At 51.2% G+C, this 15,270-nt stretch overlaps 1 protein-coding gene across 1 annotated transcript in view; it reads left to right on the top strand.

The window, feature by feature from the left end:
• Nucleotides 1-12,957, top strand: part of TPCN1 (two pore segment channel 1) — a 58,522-nt gene extending 45,565 nt beyond the window's left edge. The window contains exons 14-27 of the mRNA XM_006874020.1: nucleotides 70-114; nucleotides 5,105-5,161; nucleotides 5,242-5,295; nucleotides 5,982-6,054; nucleotides 7,130-7,237; nucleotides 8,010-8,081; nucleotides 8,516-8,605; nucleotides 9,690-9,805; nucleotides 10,365-10,411; nucleotides 10,842-10,910; nucleotides 10,998-11,082; nucleotides 12,199-12,338; nucleotides 12,459-12,539; nucleotides 12,835-12,957. Coding sequence (XP_006874082.1) covers nucleotides 70-114; nucleotides 5,105-5,161; nucleotides 5,242-5,295; nucleotides 5,982-6,054; nucleotides 7,130-7,237; nucleotides 8,010-8,081; nucleotides 8,516-8,605; nucleotides 9,690-9,805; nucleotides 10,365-10,411; nucleotides 10,842-10,910; nucleotides 10,998-11,082; nucleotides 12,199-12,338; nucleotides 12,459-12,539; nucleotides 12,835-12,957 — 1,160 coding nt within the window. The remainder of the gene's footprint in view (nucleotides 1-69; nucleotides 115-5,104; nucleotides 5,162-5,241; nucleotides 5,296-5,981; nucleotides 6,055-7,129; nucleotides 7,238-8,009; nucleotides 8,082-8,515; nucleotides 8,606-9,689; nucleotides 9,806-10,364; nucleotides 10,412-10,841; nucleotides 10,911-10,997; nucleotides 11,083-12,198; nucleotides 12,339-12,458; nucleotides 12,540-12,834) is intronic.
• Nucleotides 12,958-15,270: the final 2,313 nt, after the last annotated feature.

Raw genomic sequence — 15,270 nt, 5'->3', positions numbered from 1 at the left:
GATCCCCCTGGTCTTCCACGGTATGTTTCCAGATAAAATTTTGATTTTACCATTTGTCTCTTCCTATAGGAATTAATATCCTTGTGAAGTCCAAGGCCTTCCGGTATTTCATGTGTAAGTGTGACTGATCACCGCTTTAGCCCTTTGCTGTTCTAGAGGGTGAAAAGGCGAGAGAATAGTCCTGTTTGGCTTTTTCTTATAGAAAATACCAAGCATGTCTGAAAGTGGAGAGAAGATTCAAGTAAGCCCCACATCCCTGTCGCCCAGCACCTACACTGACCACCTCCTGGCCAGTCTTTTCTTGCTTCACCATCGTTACCTATCTGCTGGTGCTGGTGGTTTTGTGCCATGGAGTTGATTCTAACTCATAGCGGCCCTTATAGGGTTTTTGAGGCTTTAAACCTTTATGGGAGCAGAAAGCCTCATATTTCTCCCACAGTGCAGCTAGTAGATTCGAACGGCTGACCTTGCGGTTAGCAGCCCAACTCGTAATCCACTGCTCTACCAGAGCTCCTCCTTCTCTCTAGACCCAGATTTTTCTGAAACAAATTTCAGGACCATGAAGGGTGAGAATGGAAGAGGAGATCCATATTCATGCCCATCCCAAAGAAGGACAATCCAACAGAATGCAGGTCATCGAACAATACCGTTAATACCACATACAAGTAGAATTTTCCTGAATATCATTCAGAAGTGGTTACAGCAGTACATGGACAGGAATCTGCCAGAAATTCAAGTCAGATTCAGAAGAGGAGAAATATCACAGAATGAGAAATATTGTTGCTGATGTCACATGGCTCTTGACTGAAAGCAGAGAATACCAGGATGATGTTTACTTGTCTTTTCTTGACTCTGCAAAGGCCTTCAAATGTATGGATCATAACAAAGTATGGATAACATTGTGAATAATTCCAGACACTTAATTGTGCTCATGTGGGACCTTTACATAGACTAAGAGGCAGTCATTCAAACAGAACAAGGGAACACTGCATGGTTTAAAATCAGAAAAGGTGTGTGTTAGGGTTATATCCTTTCAACATACTTACTCATTCTGTGTGCAAATAATCTGAGAAACAACTTTATAAAGAAGACGCCACATCAGGATTGCAGGAAAGCTCAGTAACCGTCTGCAGTATGCAGATGGTAAAGCTTTCCTTGCGGAAAGCAAAGAGGACTTGAAGCACTTATTGATAAAGACCAATGCCTACAGTTTTCAGTATGAATTACAACTCAACAACTAGACCAAGAAGTCACGTCAAGATAAATGGAGAAAAGACTGAAATTGTTAAGATTTTGTTTTACTTGGACCCACAATCAATGTCCGTGGAAGTAGCAGTCAGGACATCAAATGACACATTTATTACATTGGGCAAAAGATCTCTTTGAAGTTAGAAAAGAAAGATGTCACGTAGAAGACTTAAGTAAGGTACACCTGACCCACGCCATGTTATTTTCAGTCACCACGTATGTATGCGAAAGCTGGACAGTGAATAAAGAAGACTGTAGAAGAACTGATGCCTTTGAATTCTGGTGTTGGCAAAGAATATTGAAGTTACCATGGACTGCCAGAAGAACAGATTCATCTCGCAAATTGTGCAGCCAGAATGCTCCTTTGAAGTAAGGATGGCAAGACTTTATCTCATGTACTTGGCCATGTTATCAGGAAGAGTCAACCCCTGGAGAAGGACCTCATGCTTGGTCAAGTAGAAGGTCAGGGAAAAAAGGAAGACCTCCAATTAATTTGACTGATACAGTTGGCTGCACCAGCGGCTCAAACGTAGGAGTGCATTTGAGGGATGGCACAGGACTGGGCAGTGTCTCATTCTGCTATACATGAGGTCATTGTGAGTTGGAACCTACTCGATGGCACCCTAACAACAACAGCAATAACAGGGGGTGATTGGTTGATATGTCCCTTAACTGTCTTTTGGTTCCTCCTTCATTCCTCTGTTTTCTCTTGCAAACAGGGTTCTTTGTCCTTTAGATTTTACACAGTGTGGTTTTCTCAGCTTCCTCTGTTGCTTATTCCGTGTGGTTTGGTACTTACATACATAGACACACCATCCAAAACAGTACCCCTGGCCCCATGTGGCTATTTAAATTTGAGCTAATTAAAATTAAAATTACCTAGTTTTACTAGCCACATTTTAAACACTAAGCTGCCAAAAATGATGACCAGTTAGCAGAGAGAGAAAACTTGTGTTATGACACAGTTCTCTGGGACAGTACCAATGCAGACATCATTTGGGTTCAGTCTTTCCAAGATACTTGACATAATGGTCAAGAGTTTGGTTGCTAATCTTTAAAAGGTTGTCGGTTCAAGCCCACCAGCTGGGTTGCAGAAGAAATATGTGGCTGTCTTCATCTGTAAACATTGCAGCCTTGAAACCCCATGGGGCCAATCTATCCTGTCCATAGGGATTCTCTGAGTCAGAATCAACTTAACGGCAGTGGGTTCTCGTTCCTTTTATTGGGAAATTGCGTACAGAGACCATATACTCTGCAATGCTAGGGTGCTCGCTGCTTGGGGTTGGTTATAGTTTCTAGGACTTTCCAATGGACGGAGTTAGAATTTTGGGTTTTTGAAGCTCAACTATCCTGTAATTTCATCCTGCTATTTCTAATTCAGACTCAGGACTGTAGGAGTGTTAGCTAACTTCATCACGTCTTGTACAAATGTACCTCCTTGCTCATACACTGAAAACCCAGGTTCCCAGCACACTCATAAAGCCACTCATTTGCTTTATCCCTACTGTGTGTATACACAGTAGTCTCAGAATAACAGTATCAACACAAGCCCATTGATAACATTACTAGAAAGTGTACTTTTTTTTTTAAAAAGGCCTTTTTGCAATTTAGCTCTTGTTAGTCCAAGGCTGCAAATTCAGACCACTAGATTTTTAAGGTCATTTGGAATGGTGGGGCTCTCACCAACTGGACTTACAATTAGGTTTCTATTTTATTTATGTATTTTTTAATGTTTAGAGATTTCTGTTTACATTTAGTTTTGTGCTTATGTTTAATACACGGTTCCAAAGTTTACATCGCCATCACCAATGGGGTAACTTTATTCATGGCTTATCTTTCGATGTTTTTTGTTGGTTTGTTTTAACATGTTGTTTGTTGTTGTCAAGTGTCATCAAGTTGGTTCCAACAAACAGCGACCCTGTGTACAACAGAACAAAAGACTGCCCGATCGTACACCATCCTCACAATTGTTGCTGTTTGAGCCCACTGTTCTGTGCCCACCCATCTCACTGGGGGTCTTTCTCTTTTTCTCTGCCCCTCCACTTTACCAAGCATGCGACAGCTTCCCGAAGGACTGGTCCCTCCTGATAATATATCCAAAATATGAGAGACCAAGTCTCAATATCCTGGCTTCTAAGAAGCACCCTAGTTTTACTTCTTCCAACACAGATTTGTTTGTTCTAATTCCTTTAATAGTCTTGTCCAACACCATAACTCAAATGCATCAATTCTTAATTCTTCCATGGTCTTCCTGATTCATTGTCCAAGTTTCACATGCATATGAGGCTATTGAAAATACCATGGTTTGGCTCAGGTGTACTTTGGTCCTCAAAATCTTTACTCTTGGACCCATTAAAGGGGTCTTGTGCAGCAGATTGGTCTAATGTGATACGCCATTTGATTTCTTGACTGCTAAACATTCGGAAGTCATCCGCCTCTCCTTCTTCTGAGCCTGTCTTACTCTGAAAGTTCAGCTGGACTCTGCCCACCACGGATGACCCTGCCGGCATTCAAAATACCCGTGGCATAGCTTCTAGCCTCACAGCAACGCACAAGCCACAACAGTGCAACAAAGTGGCAAACGAGTGGTGGTGTTTTAACATAAATAGAGACATATACTCATGAATCCACATCTCCTTGCCTTAAATAAACAATAGCATACTCCAGAATCTGCACTTTTTTCTACCATGCCTTCCTCAGTTCACAGTCTGTGTAGTGGATCTGTTCCTGAAAGTCTTCAGCTCGGGCCCCATAGAGTATCTAAATGCATAGGGACGTTCCTCATCCTCTTTCAGAGCTATTTTGTGAATGTACCATGTTTGATTCGTCTAACCCCCTATGGATGGTACTGTCTGGTCTTCTTGGATCCACAACCAACACCCACGAAAGCAGCGGTCACTAACACCGTCACTAATGCAATAGTATTGCGGTCAAGAGCTCTGCATATACATCTCTCTGTAGTTTTGCTAGTGAGTATTAGTATAGGTCCCTACACGTGGGTTTTGCAAGGTGAAGATTGTTCTTGCAATTCTGCTAAGGAGTTCCTTTTCACATCAAAGACATCTTTCTCTAGGGAAAAGCAAATGCATTCAGTACTTGAACCCTTCCCTTTGCCCATCTTTTATACTGACTTGGCGTTATCTGTAGAGTTTGCAGGAACATCCTAGCCTATATCCCCAGAGTGACATTGGGGGTGTTTAGAAATGCATGTATACCCCAGAGATACTGCATGCTCAGGGCCCGATAGCCACAATAAAGTGAGTATGATAGTAAAGCAAGTCACATGAATTCTTTTTGGTTTCCCAGTACATATAAAAGTTATGTTTATACAATACTGCATTTTATTAGCAAGAGAAAGATGAGTTTGTCTGCTTCCTGTAAAGACTTACAGCCTCAGAAACCCTAAGGAGAAGCTCTCTGTCCAATAGGGTCTCAGTGACTTGGAATCAACCCCCGACCGTGGGAGCCTAAGGGTCCAGGAGCATTAGGAAAGAGTTTGAAACATGAGTAGAACCAAAATGTGACACAGGGACAGAAAATTAGCACAGGTCGTTGGAAAATGGCTTCGATCAGCTTGGGAGATGCAGGTTTGCCACAAGCCTTCAATTTATTAAAAAAAAAACAAAACACAATATATACGAATGCAGTAATACAGAGCTCAGTATGCCTGTGCATAGCATTCTTCTAAATGAAACCACTGGTTGACCCAGCTCACTAGTGGTGAAACTCTATCAAAGTGGGTGGTTGGGGCAACCCTGCGGTTGCAGCCCTACTCTCTGCACCCGCCAGAACTTCCCCCGGGCCTGCACTTGTACCTAGCTACCCAAGCCTACCTGCCCTTTCTGTGTGTCTGCAGACTTGGTGGTGGCTGTGAATGGGATCTGGATCCTGGTGGAAACTTTCATGCTGAAAGGTGAGCCCCAGCTGGGACTGGCTGTGTTCTGTTGGCCCTCTGGGCTGGCCCTTGAACTCTGCCTTCTCTCTCATGCACAGATGGGAATTTCTTCTCCAAACACGTGCCCTGGAGTTACCTCGTCTTTCTCACGAGTAAGTGGCAGACACTGCATAGGAGAACTTGCATTTGGTTTAGAAGCTCAGGGCTCATCTCTGAAACACAGAACCTTAAGGAGAAAGGAGCAGAAATGTACTCTGATCCCATCCCGTTCCGCTTTCAAACCATATAGTAGCCCCAGTCTTGATCCTAGTGTGTCACACTGCCTGCCGGCCGAGACCCTCCATCTTACCTCCTCAGCCTTACCTTTACCAGTACCACTGCCCTCACCTCATAGACTAGCCTTCTGGAACAGTGACCCACTCCAGGTGCCCCGCGCCTTCCCTTACTGGGCCTCTGCACATGCCGTTTTCTGTGCCTGGCACCTTCCTCCTTTGCCAGCCCTCCCTGCTCGATGCTAAGTCTAAAGACCTCTGAACATGCTGTACCGTAGTCACTACTTGCCTGCCTGCCTTCCTCCCACCAGGCTGTGCGCTCTGTGGAACCAGGCGCTGTGCTGTGTCCCGGGACGGGGCCAGTACTGATTGGATGGACATTTGGATGACTAGGCCATGTCCGTAGAGGGAGAGGCAGTATTTGTTTCCTTACGTTGCCCCTGGTAGCCCACACTGTGCCCTCCTGGAGGCCGTGGAAGTGAGTGGTGCAGCGGAAACACGGCCTATGCTGGAGAGGATGTAGTAGGTACTGACGCTGACCATCTGTCGTCTCCTTCCATTCACAGTCTACGCAGTGGAGTTATTCCTGAAAGTTGCTGGCTTGGGCCCCATTGAGTATCTGTCTTCAGGATGGAACCTGTAAGTGGACAGCATTGCTGCTCAGTTGGGTCTGAGGTGACTGGTGGTCACACACCCACAGTGCCCAGTTTCTGGACTAAAGAGGGAGGTGTGAGGACAGGCCTAGGGCCCTGTCCCCCAAGTACCTGTGTGAGGCCCAGGAATGCTCAGGGCTAGGCCACTTCCTCCTGAGTTTTCTCAGGCTTGGAGCTTCTTTAGGGGTCCCTTGTGCCCACCACAGTCACTTTACTGCCTATTCCTCCCAACAAGCACAGTTGGGCCTGGGCACGTGTAAATGTGCACAGAGGGGAGAGAAAGTCCCACCAAAGCTTTCTTGATAAGCAGCATGCTGGTGCCTTCAAGGAGGAGGTCAAGCGGCCCTTCTGCCTTCAGGAGGTTACGTTCCCAGCCCATTAGCATGAACTCACCTTTGCAGCCAGGTGAGACTCATGATGCTAAAACAAGTTAACAAGTAGAGTCCTGGAAGAGGCATAGGGGTGAGGGTCTTGCAGTTTGCAAGGTCTTATGTCTGTCTGTTGAAGAGCAGAAGTCCTTCATACCTGCAGACAGGTATGGGACTCATACCTCCCAGGTGGGACTCTTACCTGCAGACAGAGGTAGGTTGTGAGTGCAACAGAGCTGACGTCCAGAGGAGACCCGTGCTGGGCTCTGCAGAGACCGGGCCCTGTGCTCTCTGGCCGTGACTGCTGCAGTCAGGAGGAAGGCCTGAGTCCAGATCCAAACCCTGAGATGGGTGCTGAGCCTGGACTAGGCCAAGTGAACCTCGGAACTGGCTTGTGGGCCACTGCTCCCTGCCCTGTGGGTTTTGCTGGGTGATATCTAGGAGCCCTGGTGTAGCACAGTGGGTTACAAGTTGCGCTACTAATACCAACATCAGCAGTTTGAATCCTCCAGCCACTGCATGGGACAAAGATGAGGCTTTCTACTCCCATAAAGATTTACAGCCTCGGAAACCCTATACAGAACTGGCTCGGTGACATACAACAATACCACCTCTGCGACCCATGGAAGGGTGTGTGCTCGGGGGCCGTGGCTTGGGGTAGACCAAAAGGGCTGTGGCTTCTCTCCCTCCCAGGTTTGACTTCTCAGTCACTGCATTCGCTTTCCTGGGACTGCTGGCCCTGGCCTTCAACATGGAGCCGTTCTATTTCATAGTGGTCCTGCGTCCCCTCCAGCTGCTGAGGTGACGGGGCAGGGCTGACGGAGGGAGGAAAGCCTGGGAGCTGGTGTGGGAAGGACTGCAAGCCCACCACACTGCCAGACCCACGGAGGACTGTGTCTTCACCTGGGAGGGCACTCTGCCTAGGGAGGGAGCCGCAAACATACCAGACTTCCCAGGCCCTCCAGGGCCCGTGTCTGATGCTTTTCTGACCTAGCCTCACCTTTTGTGTTCTGAGAAGGTGTCTTCCGGCATCTCTTACTAAGGGGACCTCACCTGCTGAAGTGGCGTGCATCTTCTTTCAGCCCATCCACTCTCTGTCCTCTCCTTGTGGGAGGAAAGATGCAGATGTGGGTGGTAGTCCTGGGGGTCTTCTGCAGTGCTGGTGATCTAAGGACTGGGCCCTAGTGTCTGATGTCATCCACACTGCCAGCCCTTTCCTACACTGAGTCCACAGACCCCTCTCTGGGTGCAGGGACCTGATTCTTCTGCCTCAGGGCCACTACCCCACAGCCTTGCCTCACACAGAGCCTCCTGGCTTCATGTGTGAACTGTGGCCACCCCCTCACCTGACTCAGACGCTCAGATGAGTGAGGAGGAACAGGCTTACTGCCGTCCCTTAGGGAAGGGCCTCTTCAGCCATGTCCCAGGCTGGCATCCTGAGCCCTCTAAGGGCAGAGAACTGTACCCCACTAAGGTGATGTGGAGCCGCATGGGGCTCTGGAGCGCTCTGTGGGAAGCGGCCGAGGCCATACCCTTGCGTCTTGTAAGTGCCGCATGTTTATTCCTTGCTCAGGCTATTTAAACTGAAGAAGCGTTACCGCAATGTGCTGGACACCATGTTTGAGCTTCTGCCACGGATGGCCAGGTACTGCCTGCTTCCAGGCCCCAATCTGGGCCTCGGGGGGCTGGGGGGACCAGGGGCAGAGTGGGGGGAGGGGAGTCCCAAGAAGGACCAAAACCAAGGACCTGGTGGGTCTTCAAGGAGGACAAGCTCCCGCCCACCAAAGGCCTATCTGGAATGCTTAGTAGGGTGGGCAAAGAGCTGTCACCTCATTTACCGCCTGTGTCTACCTTCACAGGTAAGGGATCACCTGTGAGTCTACCTTCACAGGTAAGGGACAAGTCTCTGGTGAAAGGGGCATCTGTTCAAAGAGCCTGAATGGTGAGGCCCCTCCCCTGCAGATGCGTTCTAGGCGGCATACCAGGGGCATGTCTGTCCACAGTCAGTGCAGGCTCTGAGGCTGCCGGCCAACTCACCCTGCCCGCCACTCACCCCAGCCCTCTTGACCTTCTCCCCAGCCTGGGCCTCACCCTGCTCATCTTCTACTACTCCTTCGCCATCGTGGGCATGGAATTCTTCTATGGGATCCTCTACCCCAACTGCTGCAAGTGAGTCTGCTCAGCCCGGCCACCCCAGCCCGGTGTCCTGTGCCCTAGACCAGCCCCAGCATCCTTGAGGACCCGACTTCCTGAGCCTCAGGACCTTGAAAGCCTTGCTCTGCCTTTAAGGCGTAGCTAAGTGGAGGTGCTCAGTCAGGGCCTAAGTCACACAGATGTCAGAGGATCTCCCGTCCCCTGAGCAGGACTGAGGGTGGGTGAAGGCCGCCCCAAAGCCCAGAGGAGCCTGAGTTCCATAGCATCTTTGTCCCTGCTCTGGGACTGATTAGGAACCTGAACAGAGACACGTTCCCCTGGGCAGTCAGGATAATACAGACGGACACACAGCATGAAGGTCTTTGGGCCCAGGATTGTTCCCCACTCCTCCTCAGTGACCAGTGGAAGCAGGGACCCGTGTCATTCGTCCACCCACCAGACTCTCCCTTGAGCCTGACCCTGCAGCCTCACGCACTGAAGATGAAAGTCTCCAGAGGCCCCGCTAGCCATTTGGTGTATCCCACTGATAGGAGCCCGGAGGCTTCGCCCACGATTCACCGGCTATAAAAGGGCATCAGAATCACCAGGGGAGCTTCCCAGGTCCCAGGCAAACTGTGACACAACCTCTGGACTTGGCCTTCTGAGCCAGCTCCCAGTGGTCCAAAGATTAGACTTTCAGAAACATTGGAAAGGACTTAAACAAAGCGCTCTTAAAGCTTTGGCAGGAGAGTGGCCCATAAGGCCTAAAAATGCGGGCAGCCTCTGACAGACCAAGGGTGAAGACTGCCATTCACCAGATTCCTGCACAGCAGTCTGGGAAATACCGAGGAGGTCCTTGCCTTAGTCTTCCCCAGCTGCGCTCCCTCTGGTAGCAGAGAGCTGAGGTCTAGCCAGCTGAAGAAGATGGGTGAAGGCGGATGACAGGAGGCAAGCCACCGGTGGGAGGGGCCAGGACTGTTGGAAGAGCTAGAGGGAGGAGGACCCGGAGCCAGGGGTGAGCTAGCCTTGGGCCCAGCTTGGGCCGCTGGGACTTGCTGACCTATGTTGAGGTAAAAATTGCTTTCTGACCTTCCCTTCTACCTCCTGGCTCCCTGGTTAGTGTGAGCACTGTTGCGGATGCCTACCGCTGGGTCAACCACACCGTGGGCAACAAGACCATGGTGGAGGAAGGCTACTATTATCTCAATAACTTCGACAATGTCCTCAACAGCTTCGGTGAGTTGTGAAGCCACCAGGGACATTGCCTGTGTAGCAGAACACCTGGCCTGCTTCCTCCATGGGGTGGAGTCCAGGCCAGCCTACAAGGTTCCTGCTCCCCCAGAACTCCTTTTTCCTGTACTTTTCCCACGTGGGAGGGGTGTGGCCTCTTTCTCAGGGTGGGGACCAACCACACCAGCACTGCACAGTGCTATGCTCCCCCAAACTCAGTTCCCTTCAGTTCTGCTCCAAGGACAGGGGTACTTTCAATGTACCCTCGACCTGTACCAGTGCATTCTGAATGCTGTAGTCCTCCCCTCCTGTGCCCCTGAGGTACATCCCTGGTCTGTCACCTTTGGGGGCCTTTGGAGGAGAGGCCACATTGGTAGCAGCCCCTGGAATGGGTGTGGAGTGGGACGGGCTGTGAGTGGGAGCAGCAGCTCTCTCCTGGAAGCTGAGGGGGCTGACGGGGGAGACGCCATCATTTTGGTGCCCGGCACAGACAGTAGGTGGGCAGAGGCTACCAAGAATGGACTTTGAGAAAGTGGGCCTGATCTGCCTCCCTTCTCTTTGGCAGTGACCTTGTTTGAGCTCACAGTTGTCAACAACTGGTACATCATCATGGTAAGAACCACGCTCCACTCGTGGGCATGTCCACCATCCTCTGGGGCCAGCTCTGGGTCACCCTTGCCTCATGTGTCCTGGACCCTGCAGGGTTGGGGTCCAGAATCTGCCAGAGAGACTGAGCTGGTGTGTGCAGGATCCCAGGAGCCTGGGGCCTGGTCGCATTCGCAGGACTGGTTTTCCCCCCACCCCCATGCACTGGTCAGCAGCCTGAAGCTCTGTCCTGTGTCCTGCCACTGGGGGTGTCCTTCCCACCAAGGAGCAGAGTGGTGAGGGTTCCTCCTTGTATGGCTTAGCGCTTCTTGTGTCCCCTCACCTCTCGGGTGAAGACTGTTGGGGCTCATCCTGAATCCAGCATCTTGGGGTGCTTGCTGGGGTCTGTAAACAACTGGGTGACGCCTAACTTTGGGTGACTTCCTTCTGTCCCCAGGAAGGTGTCACCTCTCAGACTTCCCACTGGAGCCGTCTCTACTTCATGATCTTCTACATCGTGACTATGGTAGGTTCTGGGCGCTCCCACCTCCAGCTGCTCGCTGGCTGTGAGCCCCCTAGAGCAGCACCCACGTCTCACCCCTCCCCTGGACAGGTGGTGATGACGATCATCGTTGCCTTCATCCTCGAGGCCTTTGTCTTCCGAATGAACTACAGCCGCAAGAACCAGGACTCGGAAGGTCTGCGCAGACTCACTGTCTCTTTGTCGGTCTAGCGGTTCCGCTGTCTGGTGGTCCAGCCTTCTGGCAATTCCACTCACCTGTCTGGCTTGTCTTGCTGGATCTCTTCTCTGTACTGATTTTCAAATAATAGTTCACGACAGAAAACTATTTTTAAAAGCAGTGACAACAAAAATATACACTATGCTGTAAGATCTAGTTTTAAAAGCAGTAACAACAAAAATACACATATTGTTAGACAAAGCATACTGTAGAGAAAGACAAATAGCAATACCTTGACTTACCTTGAGTCCCTGCATGGTACAAAAAGTTAATGGACTCAGCTGTTAAGTAAGAAGTTGGAGGTTTGAGCCCACCCAGGTGCCACAGAAGAAAGGCCTGGTGATCTAAAACCTGACTGAGCACAGTTCCACTCTGACACACATGGGGTCACCGTGAGTCAGGGCCGATTCAATGGAAACTGGGTGGTTGGTTAGTCGGACCACCCTACCTTTCCCCACCCCTGTCTCTCTCCCAGAGACTTTGCACTCCCCACTGTATCTTCATTTAGGTGTTAGGTCCACTCTTGTAAGCAGTGTGTCCATGGGCTGTATCTGAATTACCCGAGTTCACATTGTTCCCTGCCGAGTCAAATAGCACTACCGATTTCTCCTGGCTTGAATCGTTGGGTGCACAACTTTCTACATCCCATCCTTTCTTCTTTCAGACTCCTCAGCAGCGTGGCCCCACCTGGTATCTGTTCTTTATTGCTATTGTTGTCGTGTGACTCATAGTGACCCCACATGACAGAGGAGAACTGCCCCATGGGTTTTCTAGGCTGTCATCTTTACAGAAGCAGGTGGCCCAGTCTTTTTCCTGCTGACCTTTTGGTTAGCGGCTGAATGCTTAACTGTCCCCACATCGCTGAGGTACAAGCTGTCTGTGTATTAGCCATTTTCTCAGCACCCAGAGCCGAGGGAGGAGACAGATTATGAGTTCAGGATAGAGTGAGGCAGGGGGAGCACCATGTGGACCCAGGGTTCTGCTGGGAGGGAGAACTGGGAGGAGGGCTGAGCAAGCCCAGGTGGGTCGGCGGTCCCCAGCCTGGACCCCCTCCCACATCCACCCTTCTCACAGTGGACAGTGGCATCACTCTGGAGAAGGAACTATCGAGGGAAGAGCTTCTTGCCATCCTTCAGCTCCGCCGGGAGGCGCGAGGATCCGCTTTGGACACTGCCCAGCTGCTCAAGACCCTCTCCCAGATGGACAGGCACGAGGTGAGGAGCTGGGCAGGCTTCAGCTTTGGTGTCGTCCCTTCCCCAGAGTCTGCCCCCTCCCATGTGGGTCAGGCTTTGGGGGCTGCCGCAGAGGGTCCTATAGCCTGTGCTCTTCCTTAGCAAAATTCTGTGGTTTTCCTGGGACGGAGATCCAGGACCAAGAGTGATCTGAGCTTGAAGATGTACCAAGAGGAGATCCAGGTAGGAGCCCCCATGGCAGGGCCATTCCTGTCCCGGGATGGAATCTCACTCCTGCTGAGCTGTAATCCTGAAGAGTTGCTCAGCCGGGCAGTATGGGACCATCCACCAAGACCACTGTCAGCTGAGCCCGGAAGTCACCTTTAGGAATGGAGGTCCCAGGGAGATGTGGCTAGCAGCTCTGCCGGTTCTATCCTGGACTGTACCCTGCCCCCGACCGTGGCTGGATAGTCTAGCCCTGCTGTCAGTCTGAGGCTGCCCATTCCACTCAGTACCTCCCTCCCGCTCTCTGCCCCAGGAGTGGTACGCGGAGCACGCCCGGAAGCAAGAGGAGCAGCAGCGACAGCTTGGTAGCAGCGGTGGAATCCCCGGCCCCCAGCAGCCCCCAGGCAGCCGCCAGCGGTCCCAGACCATCAGCTAGCCACAGCTCGTGAAAGCCATTTCTTCTATGCAATAACACACTAGTATCATTTTAGTACGATGCATTGAAATGTGTGCATATGTATATACGTGTGTATACATACATGCACATAGTCACATATATGCACATATTTATATGTAGAAGGAAAAAGACAGACAAAATGGGCTTTGGTTCATAACCACTTTGCCCTGTTCTTTGTTAACTCCAGAAGCCAGTTGGGTTTGGGGTGAGGGGGTTGGTGTCAGAGCACCTCACCACAGGAAGCCTACTACAGGAAGCCCACTCACAGAGATCCTCCCTGTCACAGCAGGGCTGAACTGGGAGGTGGGTTAGTACTCCACAGACCAGATCCATGCTGCTTTCAGACCAACCATTGGCAGCCTCCTGCCCCCACCCCTGACCCAGAGTCAGTGTCTGACTTTAGGAACAAAACCACTTCTCCAAGGCCAGTGTTTGTGTGTGTGATAAAGTGGCAGGAGAGCCAGGTGGGACAGGCCTGTCCTGATGGAGGACGATCCTAGGAATGGTGTCCACGCGATGCAGGGTGCCGGCATGGACCCCACACAGCACTAACAGGCCTCCTCCCCTGCCTCTGTACTCCTCTGTTCCCAAACCAGGTCCTGGATACTGAATATCCTTATCAAATAGCCTCCTTGGGAACCCAGGCCTCTCTGCCCAGCCAGGAGGAGGACAGCAGGCAAGAGGCCAGGGCCCCAACCAGCCTTGGAATAAGCTTTCATAACAAAATTCCTTTTCCTTATCATTTACTTGTTCAATGCAAATAGGCATTTGGGTTAATGAAGCATTCTGCTAAAGACAGGGCAGTGCCCCCTCTCAGTGTGGTTTGGTCCCACTGTGGGGAAGGAAGGCAGACAGCACAGGTACCCCTAGCCCAGCTGGCCAGCCCCACTCCAGCCTCACTGAGCAGGCCAGGGACCTCGGGTCACCCACCACTCTGTGGCAGGGCTGGCGGATGCAGAAATGGGCTTAGATGAACCCTCCATTAGCCAAGTCCCTAGTGCCTGGGGGGAGTTTGTAGCTGACAAGGTTAGATCCAAAGTGGGGGTCCCTGAGACTGTCTCCCCAAGAAGTGCTAGGTGTGGCAGAGCAGAACTGAAGAGGCTGCAGAGGTGAGGGGGTGTGGAGCGGGCAGAAAAAGCAGACATTGGTGAGCATTCTGGCCCAGACCCAGCTCGCCATAACTTAGAATGGCAGGTGGGCCGAGGTCTCCCTCCTCATATCCTTATCACAGCCGCAGGGTGGGCAGGGCAGCATGTGCCCAGAGGAGTAGCAAGGCTCCTCACCCCCTAGCCATCTTCAAGGTCAAGCCCTGCAGCAGGGAACAGTGGACGTTGGTAAAGCACAGCCCTTTGCAAAAGGTGACTCCCAGGGAACCCCGTGGTCCCCATGGGAATCAGGAGACGGGCTCCTCGTTCGTCCCTGGAGGTGGCCTTCAGAGAGCCTGGCATTGAGCCCCAGGCCCCACCCCCTCCCCTTTCCACAGAAGAAACGATTTACCCAGCTGGGTGCCTTTGAGCTGCTGTGTGTTGAAACGGGCATTTTGGGGTCAGTCTGCAGGAGTCCTGACCCTGAGCATCTGGGCCCCCATCTTACTCCCTGCTGCCCCATCCCCTGGGGACCAAGACAAACCAGTGGAGGTGGGGTCTTCTAGGTAGGATGGGGACTGCAGCCCTATTCAGGTATTCACTAGTCTCACACTTGCATACAGCCCACAGAGCAGGGGGCATGTATCACCCCCGGCTGTGGACTCCCCGAGGGCCCTGGATTGAATGGCTGCTGGCCTCCCTCATCTAGCTGAATGAAGCCAAAGGGAGGTCAGGCCCTGTCCTGGCCACAGTGAGGGCCCTTGGGGGAGCCCTTCTGTCCCTCTCCTCCACTCCCCTCCCCCAGCCTTACTCCAAACCATGCAGACAATCATTTTGTAAGGATGATGGGAGAAATGAAAGATTCTGTACGTGGGTGATTTACTACCTATGGAGCACGGTCTCCGGACATCTAGTGTATCAATAAAAGAGCCTCTGCTGATACACTGGCTGCTGTCTCGTGGCTTCTGCCAGGAATTGAGGGGGGAGGGGAGGGGCGCCATCCCTGGCCAGGCCTCACCCTACCTCAGTGCCACCCTGGTCAGCCCCAAGGAGGAAGAACCAGTAAGAGCCAACTGATGTCGCCTGTATATCGGAAGATTTAATCACCTTTTTATTGGGGGTGGGGGTCCTTTTCTTTACCACCAACCTAAAGCCACCAGGCAAATAGAGCTGCTTGCTTAAAAGGCAGGGTCACTGGCTGTAACAA

Source organism: Chrysochloris asiatica, unplaced genomic scaffold, assembly GCF_000296735.1.
Source record: "Chrysochloris asiatica unplaced genomic scaffold, ChrAsi1.0 scaffold00258, whole genome shotgun sequence".
NCBI classification, from domain to species: Eukaryota; Metazoa; Chordata; class Mammalia; order Afrosoricida; family Chrysochloridae; genus Chrysochloris; species Chrysochloris asiatica.
The sequence above is the reverse complement of the archived record's forward strand: the minus strand, read 5'-3'. Positions and strand labels throughout refer to the sequence as shown.